We start from the raw sequence: 24,657 nt of genomic DNA on the forward strand, positions 1-24,657 counted from the left end.
GTCCTGTCGCTGATGTACGTAATCCATCACCAGCCTCTCTCTCCTCTGAACAGCGATGCCCGAGTCCCTCCAGATCTCCTCCGGACAGCACAGCATGACGACCACTGTCGCTCGCCACTCAGAGCAGCAGAGTCCTGAGACCTCGGACACCAAACAGATCCCGCCTCAGATTGCACCTTCAATCTCCTGTCTTTCTCTGTGGAGCAGGTTTGTCCATTATCCTGAGGGACAGGATTTATGAACATTTAGAGAAGTTTAGTATGCTCAAAAGTAGTCAGCACGGCTTTGTCAAAGGCAAATCGTGCCTTACGAGCCTGGTGGAGTTCTTTGAAAATGTGACTAAACACATTGACGAAGGAAAAGCGGTAGATGTGGTTTACATGGACTTCAGCAAGGCGTTCGATAAGGTCCCCCATGCAAGACTTCTCGAGAAAGTGAGAGGGCATGGGATCCAAGGGGCTGTTGCCTTGTGGATCCAGAACTGGCTTGCCTGCAAGAAGGCAGAGAGTGGTTGTAGATGGGTCTTTTTCTGAATGGAGGTCAGTCACCAGTGGAGTGCCCCAAGGATCTTTTCTGGGACCCTTGCTGTTTGTCATTTTCATAAATGACCTGGATGAGGAAGTGGAGGGATGGGTTGGTAAGTTTGCCAATGACACGAAGGTTGGTGGTGTTGTGGATAGGTTGGAGGGATGTCAGAAGCTGCAGCGTGACATAGATAGGACGCAAGACTGGGCGGAGAAGTGGCAGATGGACTTCAACCCGGATAAATGTGTAGTGGTCCATTTTGTCAGGTCAAATGGGATGAAGGAGTATAATATCAAGGGTAAGATTCTTAGCAGTGTAGAGGATCAGAAGGACCTTGGGGTCCGGGTCCATAGGTCTCTTAAATCGGCCTCTCAGGTGAAGGAGGTGGTTAAGAAGGCGTATGGGGTGCTGGCCTTCATCAATCGAGGGATTGAGTTTAGGAGTCGGGAGATAATGATGCAGCTTTATAAGACCCTCGTCAGACCCCACTTGGAGTACTGTGCTCAGTTCTGGTCGCCTCATTACAGGAGGGATTTGGAAATGATTGAAAGGGTGCAGAGAAGATTTACAAGGATGTTGCCTGGATTGGTTGGCATGCCTTATGAGGATAGGTTGAGGGAGCTCGGTCTTTTCTCCTTGGAGAGACGTAGGATGAGAGGAGACATAATAGAGGTGTACAAGATGTTGAGAGGTATAGATCGGGTGGATTCTCAGAGGCTTTTTCCCAGGGCTGAAATGGCTGCTACGAGAGGACACAGGTTTAAGGTGCTGGGGAGTAGGTACAGAGGAAATGTCAGGGGTAAGTTTTTCACTCAGAGGGTGGTAGGTGAGTGGAATCGGGTGCCGTCAGTGGTGGTGGAGGCAAACTCGATAGGGTCTTTTAAGAGACTTCTGGATGAGTACATGGGACTTAAAAGGATTGAGGGTTATAGGTAAGCCTGTATATAAGCCTAGATAGGTAGGGACATGACCGGCGCAACTTGTGGGCCGAAGGGCCTGTTTGTGCTGTATTTTTTCTATGTTCTATTATCATTGCAGCTTCTGGAACGTCCCCAGTTTACTGGACCAACCCACCGTCCGCAAAGTTACCACCACATCTCCACCAGAAGTGGCAACAGAGCACCCGGCTTCCTGAGAAGCCTCTTCCTCTGATGGTAGCGATGGTCAAGCTGGTCGACATGGCAACCACTGCGTGCATACCGCAGCTTCCAGGCAGCATGCCACAGCCAGACGGGACGCTGGAGCCCCGCTGCTGCTCCCCCAACATCCAAACAAAGTGCAGATGGGAGCACTAAACCCCGAAACCTTAGAATAGAATCTCTACAGTGCAGAAGGAGGCCATTCGGCCCATCGAGTCTGCACCGACCACAATCCTACCCAGGCCCTACCCCCACAACCCCATGCATTTACCCAAGCTAGTCCCCCTGTTACTCAGGGGCAATTTAGCATGGCCAATCCACCTAACCGTACATCTTTGGAGTGTGGGAGGAAACCGGAGCACCCGGAGGAAACCCACGCAGACACGGGGAGAACGTGCAGACTCCGCTCAGACAGTGACCCAAGCCGGGAATCGAACCCGGGTCCCTGGTGCTGTGAGGCAGCAGTTCTGACCACCATGCCACCGTGCGTGCCGGCCCATCTCCTGACCCCACAGCTCACCCTGGGTCTGAGAGAGCATCAAGGTGGCTCACAGCGAGAAAAGCAGTGCCAAGAAGCTGGATACCATGTTCGTCCACCCCCACCCCCCGCCCTCCCTCCCACCCCGTTACTCCCATAGCCTGGGGAGTGGGAGGCACCTTGGCTGGGAAGCCATTCTTTATCATTGCACCTGGTAGTGAATGTCAGAAAACTATTTGATCACAGAGGCATCATCCTCCCCAGCACCACCTACTGCCCCACCCACTCCCCCCATCCACACCCCCACCCACTCCCCCTCCCCTACCCACTCTCCCACCCACCCCCTCCCCCAACCCCCCACCTACTCCCCCACCCCCGAACATTCTCACAGTTGACATTACACAGCCATGGGCAACAGGAACCCTCCCTAACCCACAAACACCCGCCTCCCCCAACCCCCTGTTGCTCACCACTCCCTCTGGGTCGACCAGTAGCAGGTGCTTGGCTTGGTTGTTGTGCATTCCAGTCAGGACGTACTGCCCACGGCTTGTCAGACTCTCTCTCACCAGAAAATCTCCGTCCAACACCAGGAGCCTCTCAGCCACTTTCCGACTAATCTTCCCATGATACCAGGATTGCTGCTTTAACTGTTCCTCCTCAATGGCCCTGGCTGTGCCAAAATGTAACCGCGAGATACCCGTTCCTCGACCTTTACACTTGCCGGATTTGGCATCGTGCAGTTTTAAGGCGTCCTCGAATGGCCCTTTGGTAGAAGTAATGAAGGTGAGTTAGTGCGCGCTGTAACACTAACAGGCTCCTTTCACACTCTGAGAGAGCTCCTAACGCACTCACACCGAGTCCCACAGACAGACCTGTGCACAATATCACACAGCGTACCACAGGAGCGTGACTCAACCACACACTGTGGTGTCAGGACAGATGACCTGAAGCTTGGCCAAAGAGGTTTGAGCAGCATCTTAGAGGAGGGGAGAGGAGGAGAGAGGGGTACAGGAGGTTTAGGTAGGGAATTGCAGAACTTCAGGCCGGAGAAACTGAAGGTTATTAGTTTAGTTTATTTATTTATCAAGGGATGGGCACAATTGAAATGTGGAGCTTGTTCAAGGAACAGCTACTGCGTGTCCTTGAGAAGTATGTACCTGTCAGGCAGGGAGGAAGTGGTCGAGCGAGGGAACCGTGGTTTACTAAAGAAGTTGAATCTTTTGTGAAGAGGAAGAAGGAGACTTATGTAAAGATGAGACGTGAAGGCTCAGTTAGGGCGCTTGAGAGTTACAAGTTAGCCAGGAAGGACCTAAAGAGAGAGCTAAGAAGAGGCAGGAGGGGACATGAGAAGTCTTTGGCAGGTAGGATCAAGGAAAACCCTAAAGCTTTCTATAGGTATGTCAGGAATAAAAGAATGACTAGGGTAAGATTAGGGCCAGTCAAGGAGAGTAGTGGGAAGCTGTGCGTGGAGTCTGAAGAGGTAGGAGAGGCGCTAAATGAATATTTTTCGTCAGTATTCACACAGGAAAAAGACAATGTTGTCGAGGAGAATTTTGAGATACAGGACTAGACGGGATTGAGGTTAATAAGGAGGAGCTGTTAGCAATTTTGGAAAGTGTGAAAATAGATAAGTCCCATGGGCCGGATGGGATTTATCCTAGGATTCTCTGGGAGGCGAGGGAGGAGATTGCAGAACCTTTGGCTTTGATCTTTATGTCGTCATTGTCTACAGGAACAGTGCCAGAAGACTGGAAGATAGCAAATGTTGTCCCCTTGTTCAAGAAGGGGAGTAGAGACAACCCTGGTAATTATAGACCAGTGAGCCTTACTTCTGTTGTGGGCAAAGTTTTGGAAAGGATTATAAGAGATAGGATTTATAATCATCTAGAAAGGAATAATTTGATTGGGGATAGTCAACACGGTTTTGTGAAGGGTAGGTCGTGCCTCACAAACCTTATTGAGTTCTTTGAGAAGGTGATCAAAGAGGTGGATGAGGGTAAAGCAGTTGGTGTACTGTAGATGGATTTCAGTAAAGCGTTTGATAAGGTTCCCCACGGTAAGCTATTGCAGAAAATACAGACGCATGGGATTGAGGGTGATTTAGCGGTTTGAATCAGGAATTGGCTAGCTGTAAGGGATAAGGGATAGGATCTACAAATATTTGGATAGACAGGGACTTATTAGGGAGAGTCAACATGGCTTTGTGCGTGGTAGGTCATGTTTGACCAATCTATTAGAGTTTTTCGAGGAGGTTACCAGGAAAGTGGATGAAGGGAAGGCGGTGGATGTTGTCTACCTGGATTTCAGCAAGGCCTTTGACAAGGTCCCTCATGGGAGGTTAGTTAGGAAGGTTCAGTCACTAGGTATACATGGGGAGGTAGTAAATTGGATAAGACACTGGCTCAATGGAAGAAGCCAGAGAGTGGTTGTGGAGGATTGCTTCTCTGAGTGGAGGCCTGTGACTAGTGGTGTGCCGCAGGGATCGGTGTTGAGTCCATTGTTGTTTGTCATCTATATCAATGATCTGGATGATAATGTGGTAAATTGGATCAGCAAGTTTGCTGATGATACAAAGATTGGAGGTGTAGTGGACAATGAGGAAGGTTTTCAAAGCTTGCAGAGGGATTTGGACCAACTAGAAAAATGGGCTGAAAAATGGCAAATGGAATTTAACGCAGACAAGTGTGAGATATTGCACTTTGGAAGAACAAACCAAAGAAGAACGTACAGGGTAAATGGTAGGACTCTGAAGAGTGCAGTTGAACAGAGGGATCTGGGAATACAGGTACAGAATTCTCTAAAAGTGACGTCACAGGTGGATAGGGTCGTAAAAAGTGCCTTTGGTACATTGGCCTTTATAAATCGGAGTATCGAGTATAAAAGTTGGAGTGTTATGGTAAGGTTATATAAGGCATTGGTGAGGCCGAGTTTGGAGTATTGTGTACAGTTTTGGTCACCTAGTTACAGGAAGGATGTAAATAAGATTGAAAGAGTGCAGAGAAGGTTCACAAGGATGTTGCCGGGACTTGAGAAGCTGAGTTACAGAGAGAGATTGAATAGGTTGGGACTTTATTCCCTGGAGCGTAGCAGATTGAGGGGAGATTTGATAGAGGTGTATAAGATTTTGATGGGTATAGATAGAGTGAATGCAAGCAGGCTTTTTCTGCTGAGGCTAGGGGAGAAAAAAACCAGAGGGTATGGGTTAAGGGTGAAAGGAGAAAAGTTTAAAGGGAATATTAGGGGGGGCTTCTTCACACAGAGAGTGGTGGGAGTGTGGAATGAGCTGCCGGATAAAGTGGTAAATGCGGGGTCACTTTTAACATTTAAGAAAAACTTGGACGGGTCCATGGATGAGAGGGGTGTGGAGGGATATGGTCCAAGTGCAGGTCAGTGAGACTAGGCATAAAATGGTTCGGCACAGACAAGAAGGGCCAAAAGGCCTGTTTCTGAGCTGTAATTTTCTATGGTTCTATGGTAAGAAGACAGAGGGTGGTGGTTGATGGGAAATGTTCATCCTGGAGTTCAGTTCCTAGTGGTGTACTGCAAGGATCTGTTTTGGGGCCACTGCTGTTTGTCATTTTTATAAATGAGCTGGATGAGGACGTAGAAGGATGGGTTAGTAAATTTGCGGATGACACTAAAGTCGGTGGAGTTGTGGACAGTGCGGAAGGTTGTTTCAGGTTACAGAGGGACATAGATAAGCTGCAGAGCTGGGCTGAGAGGTGGCAAATGGAGTTCAATGCGGAAAAATGTGAGGTGATTCACTTTGGAAGGAGTAACAGGATTACAGAGTACTGGGCTAATGGTAAGATACTTGGTAGTATGGATGAACAGAGAGATCTCAGTGTCCATGTGCATAGATCCCTGAAAGTTGGCACCCAGGTTGATAGGGTTGTTAAGAAGGCGTACGGAGTGTTAGCTTTTATTGGTAGAGGGATTGAGTTTCGGAGCCAGGAGGTCATGTTGCAGCTGTACAAAACTCTGGTGCGGCCGCATTTGGAGTATTGCGTACAGTTCTGGTTGCCGCATTATAGGAAGGATGTGGAAGCATTGGAAAGGGTGCAGAGGAGATTTACTAGGATGTTCCTGGTATGGTGGGAAGGTCTTATGAGGAAAGGCTGAGGGACTTGAGGCTGTTTTCGTTAGAGAGAAGAAGGTTAAGAGGTGACTTAATAGAGGCATACAAGATGATCAGAAGATTAGATAGGGTGGATAGTGAGAGCCTTTTTCCTCAGATGGTGATGGCTAGCACGAGGGGACATAGCTTTAAATTGAGGGGTGAGAGATATAGGACAGATGTCAGAGGTAGGTTCTTCACTCAGAGAGTAGTAAGGGTGTGGAATGCCCCGCCTGCAGCAGTCGTGGACTCGCCAACATTAAGGGCATTTAAATGGTCATTGGATGAACATATGGATGAAATTGGAATAGTGTAGGTTAGATGGGCTTCAGATTGGTTTCACTGGTCGGCGCAACATCGAGGGCTGAAGGGCCTGTACTGCGCTGTAATGTTCTATGTTCTATGTATTAGTGTAACAAGTAAGCTTACATTAACACTGCAATGAAGTTACTGTGAAAATCCCTTAGTCGCCACACTGCGACGCCTGTTCTGGTATACGGAGAGAGAATTTAGCACGGCCAATACACCTAACCAGTGGTGGAATTTTAAAATCGGGGATAACCAAGAGGGCCGAGTTGGAGGAGTGCGGAGATTTTGGACAGGGTGTAGTGCTGCAGGAGGTTACCAAGGCAAAGAGTACCTGGCAAGCGCTGTGAATGGCAGGTGGTTTAATCCCAGCCTCAGAGCTATTGTGCTTCATTGCACTTTGGGCTGACGGATGGTCAATGGAACCAAATGTGTCGAGAAATACTTACTCATGTCAAACACGTCTTTCTCGGGACTCTCTGCCGTGTCCCCTGCTGCGCCGTTCAGTGTTGCACTCAGCTCACTGCTGCTCCATTCCCCCTGCTCAACACACTGGGTGTTCACGTATAGGTGCTCCTCACACACAGATTTCCCATAAGGGCGAAGGTAACCGTCACTGAACATTCCTGTAATGGACAATACCAACGTGTCGTCAGTGCCATCGGGTAACGGGGAAGGCAGCTGTCCAACAAGTGGCCTGATCTCATTGAGTCCCCAGAACAGTCTGGGGGGACAGGAGGGGATGGTGGCGGGAGGGGGGGTGGGACTCATTCTCATTGAGCAGAATTTAAATGTTGAAAACATTGGTGGAAGTTCCTTCCTGGAGCCAAGTGACTGGCTCAGGGGCAAAGTGGTTCTGAGCTTTACACTTTGTGCTATAGCTGAAATGTGGGTTTGGATTTTATAATCAGCCTCAGAGCTCTGAGGTAGTGAGGGGTTGGGTGGAGGTGAAACGCATTGGTTTGGCCTCCCCTACTCGACAGGGGCCATTCCTGGGAACTGTGTGTGTTTCTCACCCCCAGAGTGAGTTCACCACAGGCAGCACTGGGCTCCTTGTTGAAATATCCCACAGAGTGAATGGGGCTCAACGTGGAAGAGTGTAAACTGTGTCAGTGGAATGAGAACGGGGAATGAGTGACACATTCTCTCTGCCACATCACTTGGGGCTGTGTTCCTTCACTCAGGCAAAGGCCAAAGAGTACAAAAATGGACCATCTCTGACCTGCGACAGACTGTCCCAGCTCCTGAGTGTGATTCTTGATGTTCTCCTGTCCGTTTTGGTGCATCTCTTTCTCACATTCTCTCTTTAGATTACTGAGCTGTAATGAAAAGAATCAAGAGGGAGTTCTGTGAAGGCCCACACAACATGTCAAAGATTAACAACAAATTGTGGTCCGAGTTTATGTCCAATTGCGAGAATCCAGGCCGGAGATGTGACAAAGTCTGGATAATTATCCGGTTCACAATGTCCAGTGAGCTATTACACCACCAATATGATTGGAGAGGGGAACTTTCAGAACCAAGATGTCAGGAGCCTAAAATCAAATCCAACCCAGAACTGAGAAACTTTTATTAAAACCTATAATAACTCAGGCAACAAATCACTTCTCCCAACAGACAGGAGACACTGAAACACTCCTTCAGTGGGTTTTCCCCCACTTCCTGGTCTCGGCCTGTATAGAATAAAGTTAACAATTCCATCACGTGACCCTCAGGATTGGGAGAGGGTGAATTTCCGGGTGCAATGTTCTCAAAGCATTACTGAATGCAGCAGAACGCATCGTTCCCCAATCCGTTCACCCTGTCCTGAGACCAAAGCAATTTGATTGGTAATCAGGCAGCTTCTACAATGGGAGAGAATCCGCTCCAACAGAACATCGTCCGGTGAAAATAAACTCCAGCCCAATGTGATGAGAGCAGATTATTATACAAATGGGGCACACTCTGGCGTGGATCCTGCTTTGTGAATATAGGATTCACCTGCACTTGTTTTCATAGAAACACAGAAACTAGAAGCAGGAGGAGGCCATTCGGCCCTTCGAGCCTGCTCCGCCATTCATTATGATCATGACTGATCATCAAATTCAATATCCTGATCCCCCCTTCCCCCCATATCCCTTGCTCCCTTTAGTCCCAGGAGGTATACCTAACCCCTTCTCGAGAATATTCACTGTTTTGGCCTCAGCTGCTTTCTGTGGGGGTGAATTCCACAGGCTCACCACTCTCTGGGTGAAGAAGTTTCTCTCCTCTCTGTCCTAAATGGTTTGCCCTCTACTCTCAGACTGTGACCCCTGGCTCTGGACTCCCCCACCATCGGGAACATCCTTCCTCCCTCTACCCTGTCTCGTCCTGTTAGAGGTGATGGCCCAGTGGTATTATCTTTCAACTATTAATCCAGAAACTCAGCTGATGTTCTGGGGACCCGGGTTCGAATCCCCACCACGGCAGATGACGGAATTTGAATTCAATAAAAAAATATCTGGAATTAAGAATCTACTGGTGACCATGAAACTATTGTTGATTGTTGGAAAAACCCATCTGGTTCACTAATGTCCTTTAGGGAAGGAAATCTGCCATCCTTACCCGGTCTGGCCTACATGTGACTCCAGAGCCACAGCAATGTGGTTGACTAGAGATGGGCAATAAATACAGGCCAGCTAGTCACGCCCACATCCCACAAATGAAAAATAAAAAAAATTTAAGGTTTCTATGAGATTCCCCCCTCCCTCATTCTTCTGGACTCCAGCGAATACAATCCTAATCGACTCAATCTCTCCTTATACGTCAGTCCCACCATCCCAGGACATCCAGCGGAGGAAGGAAATGAATGGCATCCTACACACAGCAAGGGTGAGTCACCATCTGTCTCCTCCTGGCGTCATTCCTGTCTATCACCCGTGATCCACTCCCTGCCACCTCCCAATACCCAGCCTCCCAGCATCTCCCTCATCACCACCCTGTCTGGCTCGATACGGTGCCCACACATGGCACCTGCTATAGACCCCCACGAACCGCCAGCTATCTGGGTCAAAATGTCTTTTTGTGTCCCAGAGGAGAAGGTTTCTCACAAAGAGGGAGGAGATAGGCAGGAAGATGCCAAGGTTACACGTCCCCCATGAGGAAAGGGTGCAGCTTGTAGGTTTAGGGCAAATCCTCCATGATTAAAAAACCCAGAGATAAGGAAAATGGCCAACTGGTTGTCAGGCCACATGAATATGCAAGAGGCTGGGAATAACGAGAAGGTCGAGACAGGGATGATCTATTCAAAAGGAAACAAAGGAGAAACCATGACCAGCAGACAAGGAGTAAATAGCCCAGCAGCGAGACAATGGAAACAGAGATCATTCCATCCACAGACAACATCAATGACTCAGCTCGCTGATGGGATTCCAATCAGGATGACTCAGAACATTTAAAAGACATTAAAATGTCAATTAAGGCTGTCGGCCCTTTTGTCCCAGTCAATCGAAGCTATCAATGATCAGAAACTGTTTTTGTGTGAGAGAATCACTGCTTCAGGTTTTAAAAAGGGACAAGCAAGCTTTGCTCGCTCTCTCTTTTCTCTTCGGCCCAGCATGGCAGCACCCTCCACTCTCTTCTCCTGTTCCTGCCTCTCGTTCATCTCCAGCACGCAGCCCGAAGCCCACTGAGCAATTTAAACTAGGATTGTGAGTATCCCCTGGTAATTCGCGAAGTTCCCGAGATCATCATAGTGGATGAGGCTTTGGGGAAAGGGGGGGGGGGCTTTTGCATGCATCTTTCATAGTTTAAGACACTGGTAAACTTGTGTAAAATAAGCATTCCGTTGTGTCCGTTTTAGTATTCCTTCCATAGCTATAGTCTTATAGAGCATAAGGCATTGTGTGTTGTTTTCCTGGTGTTTGGTGATTGATCTTAGAACATAGAACATTACAGCGCAGAACAGGCCCTTCGGCCCACGATGTTGCACCGACCAGTTAAAAAAAAAAACTGTGACCCTCCAACCTAAACCAATTTCTTTTCGTCCATGAACCTATCTACGGATCTCTTAAACGCCCCCAAACTAGGCGCATTTACTACTGATGCTGGCAGGGCATTCCAATCCCTCACCACCCTCTGGGTAAAGAACCTACCCCTGACATCGGTTCTATAACTACCCCCCCTCAATTTAAAGCCATGCCCCCTCGTGCTGGATTTCTCCATCAGAGGAAAAAGGCTATCACTATCCACCCTATCTAAACCTCTAATCATCTTATATGTTTCAATAAGATCCCCTCTTAGCCGCCGCCTTTCCAGCGAAAACAATCCCAAATCCCTCAGCCTCTCCTCATAGGATCTCCCCTCCATACCAGGCAACATCCTGGTAAACCTCCTCTGTACCCTCTCCAAAGCCTCCACATCCTTCCTGTAATGTGGGGACCAGAACTGCACACAGTACTCCAAGTGCGGCCGCACCAGAGTTGTGTACAGTTGCAACATAACGCTACGACTCCTAAATTCAATCCCCCTACCAATAAACGCCAAGACACCATATGCCTTCTTAACAACCTTATCTACTTGATTCCCAACTTTCAGGGATCTATGCACACATACACCTAGATCCCTCTGCTCCTCCACACTATTCAAAGTCCTCCCGTTAGCCCTATACTCAACACATCTGTTATTCCTACCAAAGTGAATTACCTCACACTTCTCCGCATTAAACTCCATCCGCCACCTCTCGGCCCAACTTTGCAACCTGTCTAAGTCTTCCTGCAAACTACGACACCCTTCCTCACTGTCTACCACACCACCGACTTTGGTGTCATCAGCAAATTTGCTAATCCACCCAACTATACCCTCATCCAGATCATTAATAAATATTACAAACAGCAGTGGCCCCAAAACAGATCCCTGAGGTACACCACTTGTAACCGCACTCCATGATGAATATTTACTATCAACCACCACCCTCTGTTTCCTATCCGCTAGCCAATTCCTGATCCAATTTCCTAGATCACCCCCAATCCCATACATCTGCATTTTCTGCAGAAGCCTACCATGGTGAACCTTATCAAACGCCTTACTAAAATCCATATATACCACGTCCACTGCCTTGCCCCCATCCACCTCCTTGGTCACTTTCTCAAAAAACTCAATAAGGTTAGTAAGGCACGACCTACCTGCCACAAAACCATGCTGACTATCACCTATCAATTCATTACTCTCCAAATAACTATAAATCCTATCCCTTATAATTTTTTCCAACATCTTGCCGACAACAGAAGTGAGACTCACCGGTCTATAATTCCCGGGGAAGTCTCTGTTCCCCTTCTTAAACAATGGGACAACATTCGCTAACCTCCAATCTTCTGGTACTATACCAGAGGCCAACGACGACCTGAAGATCAGAGCCAGAGGCTCTGCAATCACTTCTCTTGCCTCCCAGAGAATCCTTGGATAAATCCCATCCGGACCAGGGGATTTATCTATTTTCAGACCCTCCAGAATATCCTGCACATCCTCCTTATCAACTGTAATACTGTCTATTCTACTCCCTTGCAACCCAGTGTCCTCCTCAGCTATATTCATGTCCCCTTGCGTGAACACCGAAGAGAAATATTGGTTCAATGCTTCACCAATCTCCTCCGGTTCCACACATAACTTCCCTCTGCCATCTATAACTGGCCCTAAACTTGCCCTAACCAACCTTCTGTTCTTGACATACCTATAGAACGCCTTAGGATTCTCTTTAACCCTATCCGCCAAAGTCTTCTCATGTCCCCTTTTAGCCCTTCTAAGCTCGCTCTTCAACTCCCTCTTAGCCAATCTAAAGCTTTCTAGTGCACTACCCGAGTGCTCACGTCTCATCCGAACATAAGCCTCCTTTTTCTTTTTAACCAACAAAGAAACTTTTTTGGTGCACCACGGTTCCCTAGCCCTACCAATTCCTCCTTGCCTGACAGGGACATACCTATCACAGACTCGCAGTAGCTGCTCCTTGAAAAAACTCCACATGTCGGACGTTCCCAGTCCCTGTAATCTCCTAGTCCAACCTATGTTTCCTAATTCTCTCCTAATAGCCTCATAATTACCCTTCCCCCAGCTAAAACCACTGGCCCGAGGTTCATGCCTATCCCTTTCCATCACTAAGGTGAACGTAACCGAATTGTGGTCACTATCACCAAAATGCACACCAACTTCCAAGTCTAGCACCTGGTCTGGCTCATTTCCCAGCACCAGATCCAATATAGCCTCACCTCTAGTTGGCCTGTCTACATACTGAGTCAAAAAACCTTCCTGCACGCTTTGAACAAAAACTGACCCCTCTAACGAGCTAGAGCTATAACAATTCCAGTCAATATTAGTCAAGTTAAAATCCCCCATAACAATTGCCCTATTACTTTCACTCCTAAGCAGGATTGACTCCGCAATCCTTTCCTCAACCTCTCTAGAACTTTTAGGAGGTCTATAAAAGACTCCCAACAGGGTGACCTCTCCTCTCCTATTTCTAATCTCCGCCCATACTACCTCAACAGATAAGTCCTCATCAAACCTCCTCTCTGACACTGTGATACAATCTCTGACCAATAATGCTACCCCTCCCCCTCTTCTACCTCCTTCCCTACTTCGACTAAAACATTTGAACCCCGGGACCTGCAGCATCCATTCCTGCCCCTGCTCTATCCATGTCTCTGAAATAGCCACAACATCGAAGTCCCAGGTACTGATCCACGCTGCAAGTTCACCCACTTTATTGCGAATACTCCTGGCATTGAAGTATACACATTTCAAACCCTGCTCCACCCCACCTCTGCAATGCCGTGCATTGCAGTCCCCATCCATGCATCCCTCACTTTCAGCCCCACTACTCAGGATCCCTCCCCCCCCCCGAATCAGTTTAAACCTCCCTGCATGGCCTTAGCAAATTTACCCCCCAGGATATTGGTCCCCTTCTGATTAAGGTGTAGACCATCCTTCTCATAGAGGTCACACCTTCCCCAGTACGAGCCCCAATTGCTTAAGTACCTGAACCCCTCCCTCCTGCACCATCCCCTCAGCCATGAATTCAAACCTTCCCTCTCCCTATTCCTCTCTAAACTATCCCGTGGTACAGGCAAGAGTCCAGAGATAACCACTCTGTCAGTCTTGGCCTTTAGTTTCCACCCCAACTCCATAAATCCCTGCCTAATATCCCCTTCCCCTATCCTCCCTATGTCGTGTGTCCCCACATGTACAATAACTTGTGGTTTATCTCCCTCCCCCCTAAGAGTCCTGAATACCCTGTCAGACACATCCCGGACCCCAGCCCCTGGTAGGCAACACACCAACCCTGAGTCCCTACCTTTAGTTCCGACCCTCCTATCTGTCCCCTTAATTGTGGAGTCTCCAATCACAAGGCCCAGTCTTTTACAGCCCCTAACCACCTGAGCTTTCTCACTCGGCTCACCCCCAGAGATCTGCTCTCTATGCTCAGTTGATTCCTCCTCAACTGTAGCCTCCAGCACCGAAAACCTATTATGGAGGGGAACCGCCCCAGGGGATTGTCTTCCCGATTGCTTCTTACCCCTCCTCCTGGCATTGACCCAAGCCTCATTTCTAGGAGTTACTATTTCTCTATAACTCTTATCAACTTCCACCTCCGCCTCCCGAATTATGCGGAGTTCCTCTACCTCCCCCTCCAGCTCCTTTACACGCTCCTCCAGAAGCTGCAATCTAATGCACTTCTTACAACTAAAATCTCCTGAAACACTACTGGATTTCCTCACCACATACATCCCACAGGAGATGCAGCATACTGCCTGAACTGCCATCCCTGAAGCCATTACCAGCAAGAAAAAAAGAAAACAAAAAACTTCCCCACACTTATAATTAGGTTAGAGGAGGATGGAAGGGTGGGATCCTCTACCAGGATCCTCTACTCTTGATGTTTTAACAAATATATATATATATCTTTGACTTCCATTGGAGTCCGTTTTGATCTTTTCAATTTCTCACCAACGATCTCTGACCAAGTCACAATATTAAATATCCCTTACCATAATTCCGGAGTCTAGAACTGAGGGTACCCTGGGCGCTTCGAAACCGCCCACTCAGGAAAGGCTGCCAGGTAGTGAATAGGCAGCAGTTTCCTTTTCTCTCTCTTGGGAGCGCTACTCTAGTGAAGTAGATACAAGGTGGCCGTTGTTCCATCGGCGAGAGAGAGAATCACTCGGGCATTGGTGGGGTTTGGGTAACAGAGAACCAAACCTAAAATAAGCCCAGTGGAGTTAAAAAGAGGGATCCCGCTACAAGCTCTCCCTGACTGAACTGCTGACAGCCCCTGGGGCTGCCAACCTTCACTCTGTGGACCCCCTCCCACCCAGATTAGAAGCCCCTATCCCCCATGCCATTGACAGCAACATCAGGGGGATTGAGCTCAACTCTCTGACTCTGTGCAGAGTCGCTGTGAGAGGGGCCTGATTGAGGAACCCCTGCACACAATGTTGTGTGTGTTGCCAGCCTTGCAAAGTGGGATATCACCTCCTGGACAGGCAGAAGAGGCTCAGCAAAAGCCACTTTCAGAGCACCTGCCCTGGCGAGGACCAGAGGGGAAAGCCCGATGAAAATAAACTCCGGTTACACTGAACACTTGCTCAAACGAGGGAGCACTTCAGAGTTAATGGACCATGAAAGAGCTTTTGTAAACAAATAAGCATAATCCCTACTTTGAAATAGCCGAGACCTGTCAATCAAACACCTTGTAAAAGATAATGGACCACAAGAGTGAATGTAAACAATTCGGTTCAAAGCTTTTAAGCAGCTCCACTCACCCAGAGGGTTTAGAAAGTTAAAGAGTGTAAAGGGTTAAAGTGACAAGCTGAAAAAGAGTTCAAATCTTTTCAAAGCCCCGTGACCCCCATCCCGGGAGTGACCCCCATCCCGGGAGTGACCCCCAGCCTGAACCCCTCCAGCCCAACGTTCCTCAGTCAGGCTGAGTGAGACAGGGGCAGAAAGATCACCCCCAGCAGCACAGAGTAACTGGGGAAGAGGGGACACCCCCTTTCTACAGCACTCGCCGTGTGAGACTGGTCGGGGTGTTTAAATAGTTACTCTGGAGTTAGGAGTGACTTCCTTCTAAATCTTACAGAGTAACAATCAGGGTAAAAGTGACAGAACCATCCCAAGTTAGTGATTTAAATCGCATTGTCAGATGGTTCCGAGCCCAGCGCACTTGTCCAGGGCAAGTTAGGTTTTCTGGACAATTTCCAGGTAAACACTTACCTGGGAACGTCCTGGAGGGATTTGGGGAGAGTAGCCCCCTGGAGGGAGTACCCAGATTGGGGGGGGGGTACTCCCCCCAAACGCGACACTGGAGAACCCGGATGTTCTGGGCCCTGGTGTTTAATTTGATCTGGAAGCCTGGTCGGTTATGTGGCTCCTCGCGGAATGTTTCTCAACATGCAGAACATTCCAGAAACTTTAGAAAATTCCATAGTTGCGTTGGAGATAATTTACATTTAAAATTCATTTTGTTCCAAAAACGATCCCTTGGAAGAATTGCTGAATATTTAGCAGCCGTTACGATGAGATACAATTCCAGAGATCGGCCGAGGGGCAGGACACTGTGAGGCCTCATCCGGCCGAATATCCTGCCGACACTGACTGACTGGGTGCCACATGAACCAGGGACAGACTACCAGAGACCAGCTGGTCCACATGGACCCCAGGTTCAGGCTTTACTGACACAGGGAGTGATGTGAATAAGGGGTATGGAGGTTGTTACTAACAGACCCGTGCAGTGGACAATCAGGGACAGACTCTGACCTGCACCGTGCCTGCTGGCCTGGATTCCTGTGTCTGAACGTTCCACTGCCTGTTCCGAGTGTCCACAATGCCTCCCAGAGGAGGCTCCTTTCCTGGAATGCTGTTATAATAATTATGCTCTGACACCTCCTCCTCCTCACCCCAGGCAGATTCCTCGCCGCTGGTCATCCTATCATTAACCCAAGGAAGAAATAAATGTTACAACCGAGGCAACAAATATTCAGCCAAAATGTTCATGATCTGTTAGGACCCTGGCTTTTCTTGATTCATACTGACCGAGACCTTGGCACAGAACACAATTTCAAAATTTGCAGATGATACGAAACAGGGAAACACTGCGACCTGTGAAGAGGAGAATGTAGAACCTCTGCAGCAAATGGACAAGTTGGTGCAGTGGGCAGATCGGTGGCAGATCAGATTAATGCAGAAAAGTGTGAATGATTCATTTTGGGAGGAAGAACAGAAAAGGAAAGATAGAATAAAGGGTGTGAATGTCTTATCAATTACATTGCTGAGATTTGTTATGTCTGTTACATTGTGAAGCAAAACAGGTGATGGTTATTTCAGCACATTGCGATGATACTGTGCCTTTAAAACATGTATTTATATCACGTTTCTTGTGAGGGGTATGTTTAAAATTCAGCTCTGTTTACCCAGTGCCAATCTGTCTGAGGGTGCAAGAGAACAATTGATCCGAGATAATGGGGTGTTTGTTCTAATCTGAGTTAATGCATTCTTGTTTCTTTTGGTTTTCCCCTCAGAGTGGCAATTAATTAGGTTGATTGACAAGAGACAGTCATGTACTAATGGGAGGAGTTAAGCTTACAAGGAAAAGCAAGCGGTTTCTGCTTGAATCTACATAGAACATAGAACAGTAGAGCACAGAACAGGCCCTTCGGCCCACGATGTTGTGCCGAGCTTTATCTGAAACCAAGATCAAGCTATCCCACTCCCTATCATCCTGGTGTGCTCCATGTGCCTATCCAATAACCGCTTAAATGTTCCTAAAGTGTCTGACTCCACTATCACTGCAGGCAGTCCATTCCACACCCCAACCACTCTCTGCGTAAAGAACCTACCTCTGATATCCTTCCTATATCTCCCACCATGAACCCTATAGTTATGCCCCCTTATAATAGCTCCATCCACCCGAGGAAATAGTCTTTGAACATTCACTCTATCTATCCCCTTCATCATTTTATAAACTTATTAAGTCTCCCCTCAGCCTCCTCCGCTCCACAGAGAACAGCCCTAGCTCCCTCAACCTTTCCTCATAAGACCTACCCTCCAAACCAGGCAGCATCCTGGTAAATCTCCTCTGCACTCTTTCCAGCGCTTCCACATCCTTCTTATAGTGAGGTGACCAGAACTGCACACAATATTCCAAATGTGGTCTCACCAAGGTCCTGTACAGTTGCAGCATAACCCCACGGCTCTTAAACTCCAACCCCCTGTTAATAAAAGCTAACACACTATAGGCCTTCTTCACAGCTCTATCCACTTGAGTGGCAACCTTCAGAGATCTGTGGATATGGACCCCAAGATCTCTCTGTTCCTCCACAGTCTTCAGAACCCTACCTTTGACCCTGTAATCCACATTTAAATTTGTCCTACCAAAATGAATCACCTCACATTTATCAGGGTTAAACTCCATCTGCCATTTTTCAGCCCAGCATTGCATCCTATCTATGTCTCTTTGCAGTCTACAACAGCCCTCCGCCTCATCCACTACTCCACCAATCTTGGTATCATCAGCAAATTTACTGATCCGCCCTTCAGCCCCCACCTCTAAGTCATTAATAAAAATCACAAATAGGGCGGCACGGTAGCACAGTGGTTAGCACTGCTGCTTCACAGCTCCAGGGTCCTGGGTTCGATTCCCGGCTTGGGTCACTGTCTGTGTGGAGTTTGCACATTCTCCTCGTGTCTGCGTGGGTTTCCTCCGGGTGCTCCGGTTTCCTCCCACAGTCCAAAGATGTGCGGGTTAGGTTGATTGACCATGCTAAATTGCCCCTTAGTGTCCTGGGATGTGTAGGTTAGAGGGATTAGCGGGTAAAATATGGAGGGATATGGGGGTAGGGCCTGGGTGGGCATGGGATTGTGGTCGGTGTAGACTCGATGGGCCAAATGGCCTCTTTCTACACTGTAGGGTTTCTATGATTTTCTATGATTCAGAGGACCAAGCACTGATCCCTGATCTGAAAGAAGTAAGAGTCTCTCTCTCTCTCTCTGGAGGCTGCTGTTTGGGGCTGTCTCTCTCTTGCTCTCTCTCTCTCCCCATCCAGCAGTGTTCAAAGGCTCTCAGACTGTTAACAAGTGTAAAAACACATAAGCCTGTGTTATTTGCTAACTGATTTTGAAGAGGCTTTAAGTCTATGAGGAATATTGCTTAACTAGAATAAAAGAGGTACGTCAGCAGTTAAAAATTGTATCTTGTCATGTTTAAGTTTTTCAATTGGTAAAGACTAAGCTAATTCATTTGTTATAGTTAAACTGTATTGTTAAATAAAGTTTGTTCTCCTAGGGAGTCAATAGAATCACACCTGGAGTGAAACACCTTGTCCTCACACTAATGCCAAAATAGGAAAACCCTTGCGGTCTAGTCTAACTTCATAACAGTTTCTGGAGTTTCTGATCTGGTCACTAACACCACAAACGGGGGGTAGCTGCGACAGGATGTGGAACAATATCAGAAATGCTTCTCAGCAAGTCTATGAGCCTTCGTTTTGACTTCACCAATGCGGAGTGAAGAAGCTGAGGGAACCTGGGTGTGTATGTGCATAAATCATTGAAGCTGACACAACTGAGAGTGAGATAAATAAAGCATTCAGCATCCTGAACTTTCTCAGGAGGGGTGTAGAGTACAAAAGCAAGGAAATTGTGTTAAAACTGTACAAAACACTGGTTTGGCCTCAATGAAGCATTGTCCTGTTCTGGGTAACACACGTTAGGAAAGGTGTGAGGGCATTAGAGAGCGAGATTCATGAGAATGGTTCCAAATAAAGTCAGCACCTTCAGGGGAGGAGGGGGACCCTGTACCCCAGTGAGAGTCGGCACCTTCAGGAGAGGAGGGGGATCCTGTACCCCAGTGAGAATTAGTACCTTCAGGAGAGGAGGGGGATCCTGTACCCCAGTGAGAGTCAGCATCTTCAGGAGAGGAGGAGACCCTGTACCCCAGTGAGAGTCAGCGCCTTCAGGAGAGGAGGGGATCCTGTACCCCAGTGAGAATTAGTACCTTCAGGAGAGGAGGGGGATCCTGTACCCCAGTGAGAGTCAGCACCTTCAGGAGAGGAGGGGGACCCTGTACCCCAGTGAGAATTAGTACCTTCAGGAGAGGAGGGGACCCTTTACCCCAGTGAGAGTCAGCACCTTCAGGAGAGGAGGGGACCCTGTATCCGAGTGAGAGACAGCACCTTCAGGAGAGGAGGGGGACCCTGTACCCCAGTGAGAGTCAGCACCTTCAGGAGAGGAGGGGGATCCTGTACCCCAGTGAGGGGAGGAGCTCAGAGACAAAGCTGAGAGCTGTGAATATAATGATCTGATTCATTAGTCTGACTTTTCTCTGGAGGGTGTGAATCACTCAGTCTGCCGTGTTGACAAACACCGCAATCTTACCTATCGAGAGGAGCAACTGCTTTCGGAGGGCTATGGAGATACTGTTTGAACCTCAGTTCAAAGGCTTGTCCAATGGTGCTGATGACAGTCTGTGCTAACCCCTCACAACACTCCAGAATATGACAGGCTGTGGAGGATTGAAAGGAGGTTCCATTATTCCGACTATCCAGGTAAACATCGGCAGGTGAGGCACAATCTCAGGACACTTCAGTAACTCTCCAGACGTGCTGGGATCTTCCTGTTCACCTTCCTGTTGTACCATCTCCTGCAAACTGTTTATCTCACTAGGTTTGAAATTTCTCAGTGAAGCTCCCTCGTTACATCTCCCAGCATCACCTCCTTCAGTGGGATCGTTCTGTGCCCCAGGGCTGGCTCCCCCGGCCCCTGTGCAACTCATCCAAACAGTACTCAGGACCGAGTGCTCCCTCCACAGACCCATGAATCCCTCTCCTTATGCAAACTCTCAGCCTCTTTCCCATCCTCCGCACATCCCGCCTAACCCCCCTAACCCCTTTGCCCCTCCCCAACTCCCCTCTGCCCCTCTCCCAATCCCCTTTGCCCCTCCCCAACTCCCCTCTGCCCCTCTCCCAATCCCCTCTGTCCCCTCCTCCAACCTCCTCTGTAGAAGAGTCCCCCTGATGTTGGATTCAATGTCCGTTCTGTCGTATTTTTGAATATCGTGTAATTTGTCTGAGTTTTCTGATATTAGAAATGAAATTGTTTTTAATGCATGTTCCAATCACAGTTAATATCAGGAACAGGCTCCACTGTAACCAAGTTCTGACCAATCGTCACCCTCTGACCTCTGACTTCCACTGGCTCCTGGAACTGCAATACTTTGGTAGTAAAATTTTCATCCTTATCTTCAATTATCTCCAGAACCTCCCCCCCCTCCCTATCTCAGTGATCTGATCCTACAATCCCATAGCCTTTCGCAATCTCTGCTCCCTTGCTGATCCCCAATTTCAAGCTCTCCACCAATGGTGGCCGTGCCTTCACCCCCTGGACTCCAAGCTCTGGAATTCCCTCCTTTCATGTTGTGCCTTCAGCCCATCGCTTTGACCAAGCTGAGTCCCTGAGGTCTCACGCGGCCCAGTGTCACATTATGTTTGACAATCGCTCGTGTGAAGCGAGAGCCTCAGTCACTGCAGTCAATACTCACCCCTCTGGTTGACGGGATCCTTTGCTACGTAGGCAACGTAATCGGTGGTGTCCTGTATGAACAGAGATAAAATTAGCAATGACTTTCTCATGACAATCAAAATTAGGGAGTGACATTTAATCGGTTTGGAGATTTCAGGAGCTTGAACGCTGGGAGAATTTGGTAAATTTGTCCTGAATTAAACAGATGTTGAGAATGGAGAGAATTCAGTTCCTCCCAGTTTCTGAAATTCCTTTCTCTGCTATCTTTATGGAGGAACAAACCTGCTTAAAAAACAAGTTAATGGGTTGATGGGTTAACAGGTTGATGGGTTAACGGGTTGATGGATTAACGGGTTGATGGATTAACGGGTTGATGGGTTAACGGGTTGATGGGTTGACGGGTTGATGGATTGACGGGTTGATGGATTGACGGGTTGATGGGTTGACGGGTTAACAGGTTGCTGGGTTAACAGGTTGCTGGGTTGATGGGTTAACAGGTTGATGGGTTGCTGGGTTAACAGGTTGCTGGGTTGATGGGTTAACGGGTTGATGGGTCAACGGGTTGATGGGTTAACGGGTTGACGGGTTAATGGGTTAATGGGTTAACGGGTTGATGGGTTAACGGGTTAATGGGTAAATGGGTTAACAGGTTGCTGGGTTGATGGGTTAACGGGTTGATGGGTTAATGGGTTAATGGGTTAACAGGTTGCTGGGTTGATGGGTTAATGGGTTGATGGGTTAATGGGTTAATGGGTTAATGGGTTAACAGGTTGTTGGGTTAACAGGTTGTTGGGTTAACAGGTTGATGGGTTAACAGGTTGATGGGTTAATGGGTTAACGGGTTGCTGGGTTAACGGGTTGATGGGTTAACGGGTTGCTGGGTTAACGGGTTGCTGGGTTAATGGGTTAACAGGTTGCTGGGTTGATGTGTTAATGGGTTAACGGGTTGCTGGGTTGATGGGTTAATGGGTTAACGGGTTGCTGGGTTGATGGGTTAATGGGTTAACGGGTTAACAGGTTGCTGGGTTGATGGGTTAACAGGTTGCTGGGTTAACAGGTTGCTGGGTTGATGGGTTAACGGGTTAACAGGTTGCTGGGTTGATGGGTTAACAGGTTGCTGGGTTAACAGGTTGCTGGGTTGATGGGTTAACAGGTTGATGGGTTGCTGGGTTAACAGGTTGCTGGGTTGATGGGTTAACGGGTTGATGGGTTAACGGGTTGACGGGTTGATGGGTTAATGGGTTAACAGGTTGCTGGGTTGATGGGTTAATGGGTTAATGGGTTAACGGGTTGATGGGTTAACGGGTTAATGGGTAAATAGGTTAATGGGTTAACAGGTTGCTGGGTTGATGGGTTAATGGGTTAATGGGTTAACAGGTTGCTGGGTTGATGGGTTAACGGGTTGATGGGTTAACGGGTTGATGGGTTAACGGGTTGACGGGTTGATGGGTTAATGGGTTAATGGGTTAACGGGTTGATGGGTTAACGGGTTAATGGGTAAATGGGTTAATGGGTTAACAGGTTGCTGGGTTGATGGGTTAACGGGTTGATGGGTTAATGGGTTAATGGGTTAACAGGTTGCTGGGTTGATGGGTTAATGGGTTGATGGGTTAATGGGTTAATGGGTTAACAGGTTGTTGGGTTAACAGGTTGATGGGTTAACAGGTTGATGGGTTAACGGGTTAACGGGTTGATGGGTTAACGGGTTGATGGGTTAACGGGTTGCTGGGTTAACGGGTTGCTGGGTTAATGGGTTAACAGGTTGCTGGGTTGATGTGTTAATGGGTTAACGGGTTGCTGGGTTGATGGGTTAATGGGTTAACGGGTTAACAGGTTGCTGGGTTGATGGGTTGACGGGTTAACATCGCTATTAAAATAGCAGTCTGAGGAATTTCATGCCAGCTCTAAGTATTCCTGGAATAATGTTTACAGAGTGGAGGTTATTCCATAACCTGGACTGCAGGAGATTGGGGCACACAGTCCATTCGATCCCCTTCTCCGAGCCGCTGCTGTGTGAGTTGATTGAGTCAGTGTGGAACTGATTCCAGGATCCTCCCTTCCAGGATAGCTGCTTCCAATAAATTCCAGCTAAATGCAATGATTGGTACCCACCAGTAAGCAAACAAATGACACGGGGTTTATTACTATTCACAGAGTGCTACAATCGGTGTTCTCATTCTCAGTTCCAGGGTCAGTCTGGCTGTAAAAGCCCACGCTTTGCCCCAAGATCTCAGCGCTCATTCTGCATGGGGCAATCGGGTCAGGGGACCCTTCCCATTCATGCCCCTTAGAGGGGCAACTACTACAGCAGTGAAAGTGGGCACCATATCAAACTGAGCTGCGATGCCACAATAAATAAACTGTCATTACCGACTGTCTCTGACAGGGGGAGGGAGTCACAAAGCCAAACATCCGCTTCTCTCCACACCAGTGGTAAATATTGTGGAGTAGTCACACACACCCTCCAACAAACACCCAGCAAGCAGCTACTGCGCAGCACTCCACACGCGAGATCCCAGCTCCAATACAATTGGGTGATTTAGGGAGTGCTTGCACTGTTATCTGAAGCTGCTGTTGTGATGAACAGTGAGGAGGAGAGACAGAGAGAGGGTCAGTTAAACAGCTCCTTACCGTATCCCCACCAGAAGCAAAGGAGATCGATTGCATGTGATGGTTTGCAATGATCTGTGAATTAACCAAAAAAACCACTTCATTAAACACAGTCAGAATCTCTCAGCCCCATGAAGACAGCGACACTGACATCCCGAGCTCTCAGTCCCACACAGGGCAACGTAACCCACACACTGTCTGCAACAACAGAACCTCACAGTTAACCCAGGCTGAAATCTCCATCCAAACTTCCCTGTCTGAGTGTCTGCGACAGAATGAGGGTGTTCACACCTACCCAGCACGGTGTCAGTGTTCACACTTACCCAGCGTGGTGTCAGTGTTCACACTTACCCAGTGCGGTTTCAGTGTTCACACTTACCCAGCGCGGTGTCAGTGTTTATTCACACTTACCCAGCACGGTGTCAGTGTTTATTCACACTTACCCAGTGCGGTTTTAGTGTTCACACTTACCCAGCACGGTGTCAGTGTTCACACTTACCCAGCACGGTGTCAGTGTTCACACTTACACAGCGCAGTGTCAGTGTTCACACTTACACAGCGCAGTGTCAGTGTTCACACTTACCCAGCGCGGTGTCAGTGTTTATTCACACTTACCCAGTGCGGTGTCAGTGTTCACACTTACCCAGCACGGTGTCAGTGTTCACACTTACCCAGCGCGGTGTCAGTGTTTATTCACACTTACCCAGCACGGTGTCAGTGTTCACACTTACCCAGCACGGTGTCAGTGTTCACACTTACCCAGCACGGTGAGTGTTCACACTTACCCAGCACGGTGAGTGTTCACACTTACCCAGCGCGGTGTCAGTGTTCACACTTACCCAGCACAGTGTCAGTGTTCACACTTACCCAGCACGGTGAGTGTTCACACTTACCCAGCGCGGTGTCAGTGTTCACACTTACCCAGCGCGGTGTCAGTGTTCACACTTACCCAGCACGGT

The 24,657-nt window shown here is 48.2% G+C and overlaps 1 protein-coding gene across 2 annotated transcripts in view; it reads right to left on the bottom strand.

Moving 5' to 3' along the window:
- shc2 (SHC (Src homology 2 domain containing) transforming protein 2) overlaps nt 1-24,657 on the bottom strand; it is a 58,100-nt gene that overhangs the window by 16,148 nt on the left and 17,295 nt on the right. Inside the window, exons 5-11 of one of the 2 annotated variants that reach the window (XM_078198511.1) lie at nt 23,720-23,773; nt 21,108-21,159; nt 19,946-20,072; nt 16,331-16,499; nt 7,788-7,884; nt 7,015-7,191; nt 2,613-2,905 (exon numbers count right to left, since the gene is read on the bottom strand). In XM_078198511.1, coding sequence (XP_078054637.1) covers nt 2,613-2,905; nt 7,015-7,191; nt 7,788-7,884; nt 16,331-16,499; nt 19,946-20,072; nt 21,108-21,159; nt 23,720-23,773 — 969 coding nt within the window. The remainder of the gene's footprint in view (nt 1-2,612; nt 2,906-7,014; nt 7,192-7,787; nt 7,885-16,330; nt 16,500-19,945; nt 20,073-21,107; nt 21,160-23,719; nt 23,774-24,657) is intronic. The other variant, XM_078198512.1, reaches the window with a different exon arrangement.

The sequence above is a fragment of the Mustelus asterias genome, chromosome 26 (genome assembly GCF_964213995.1).
Source record: "Mustelus asterias chromosome 26, sMusAst1.hap1.1, whole genome shotgun sequence".
Classification (NCBI taxonomy): domain Eukaryota; kingdom Metazoa; phylum Chordata; class Chondrichthyes; order Carcharhiniformes; family Triakidae; genus Mustelus; species Mustelus asterias.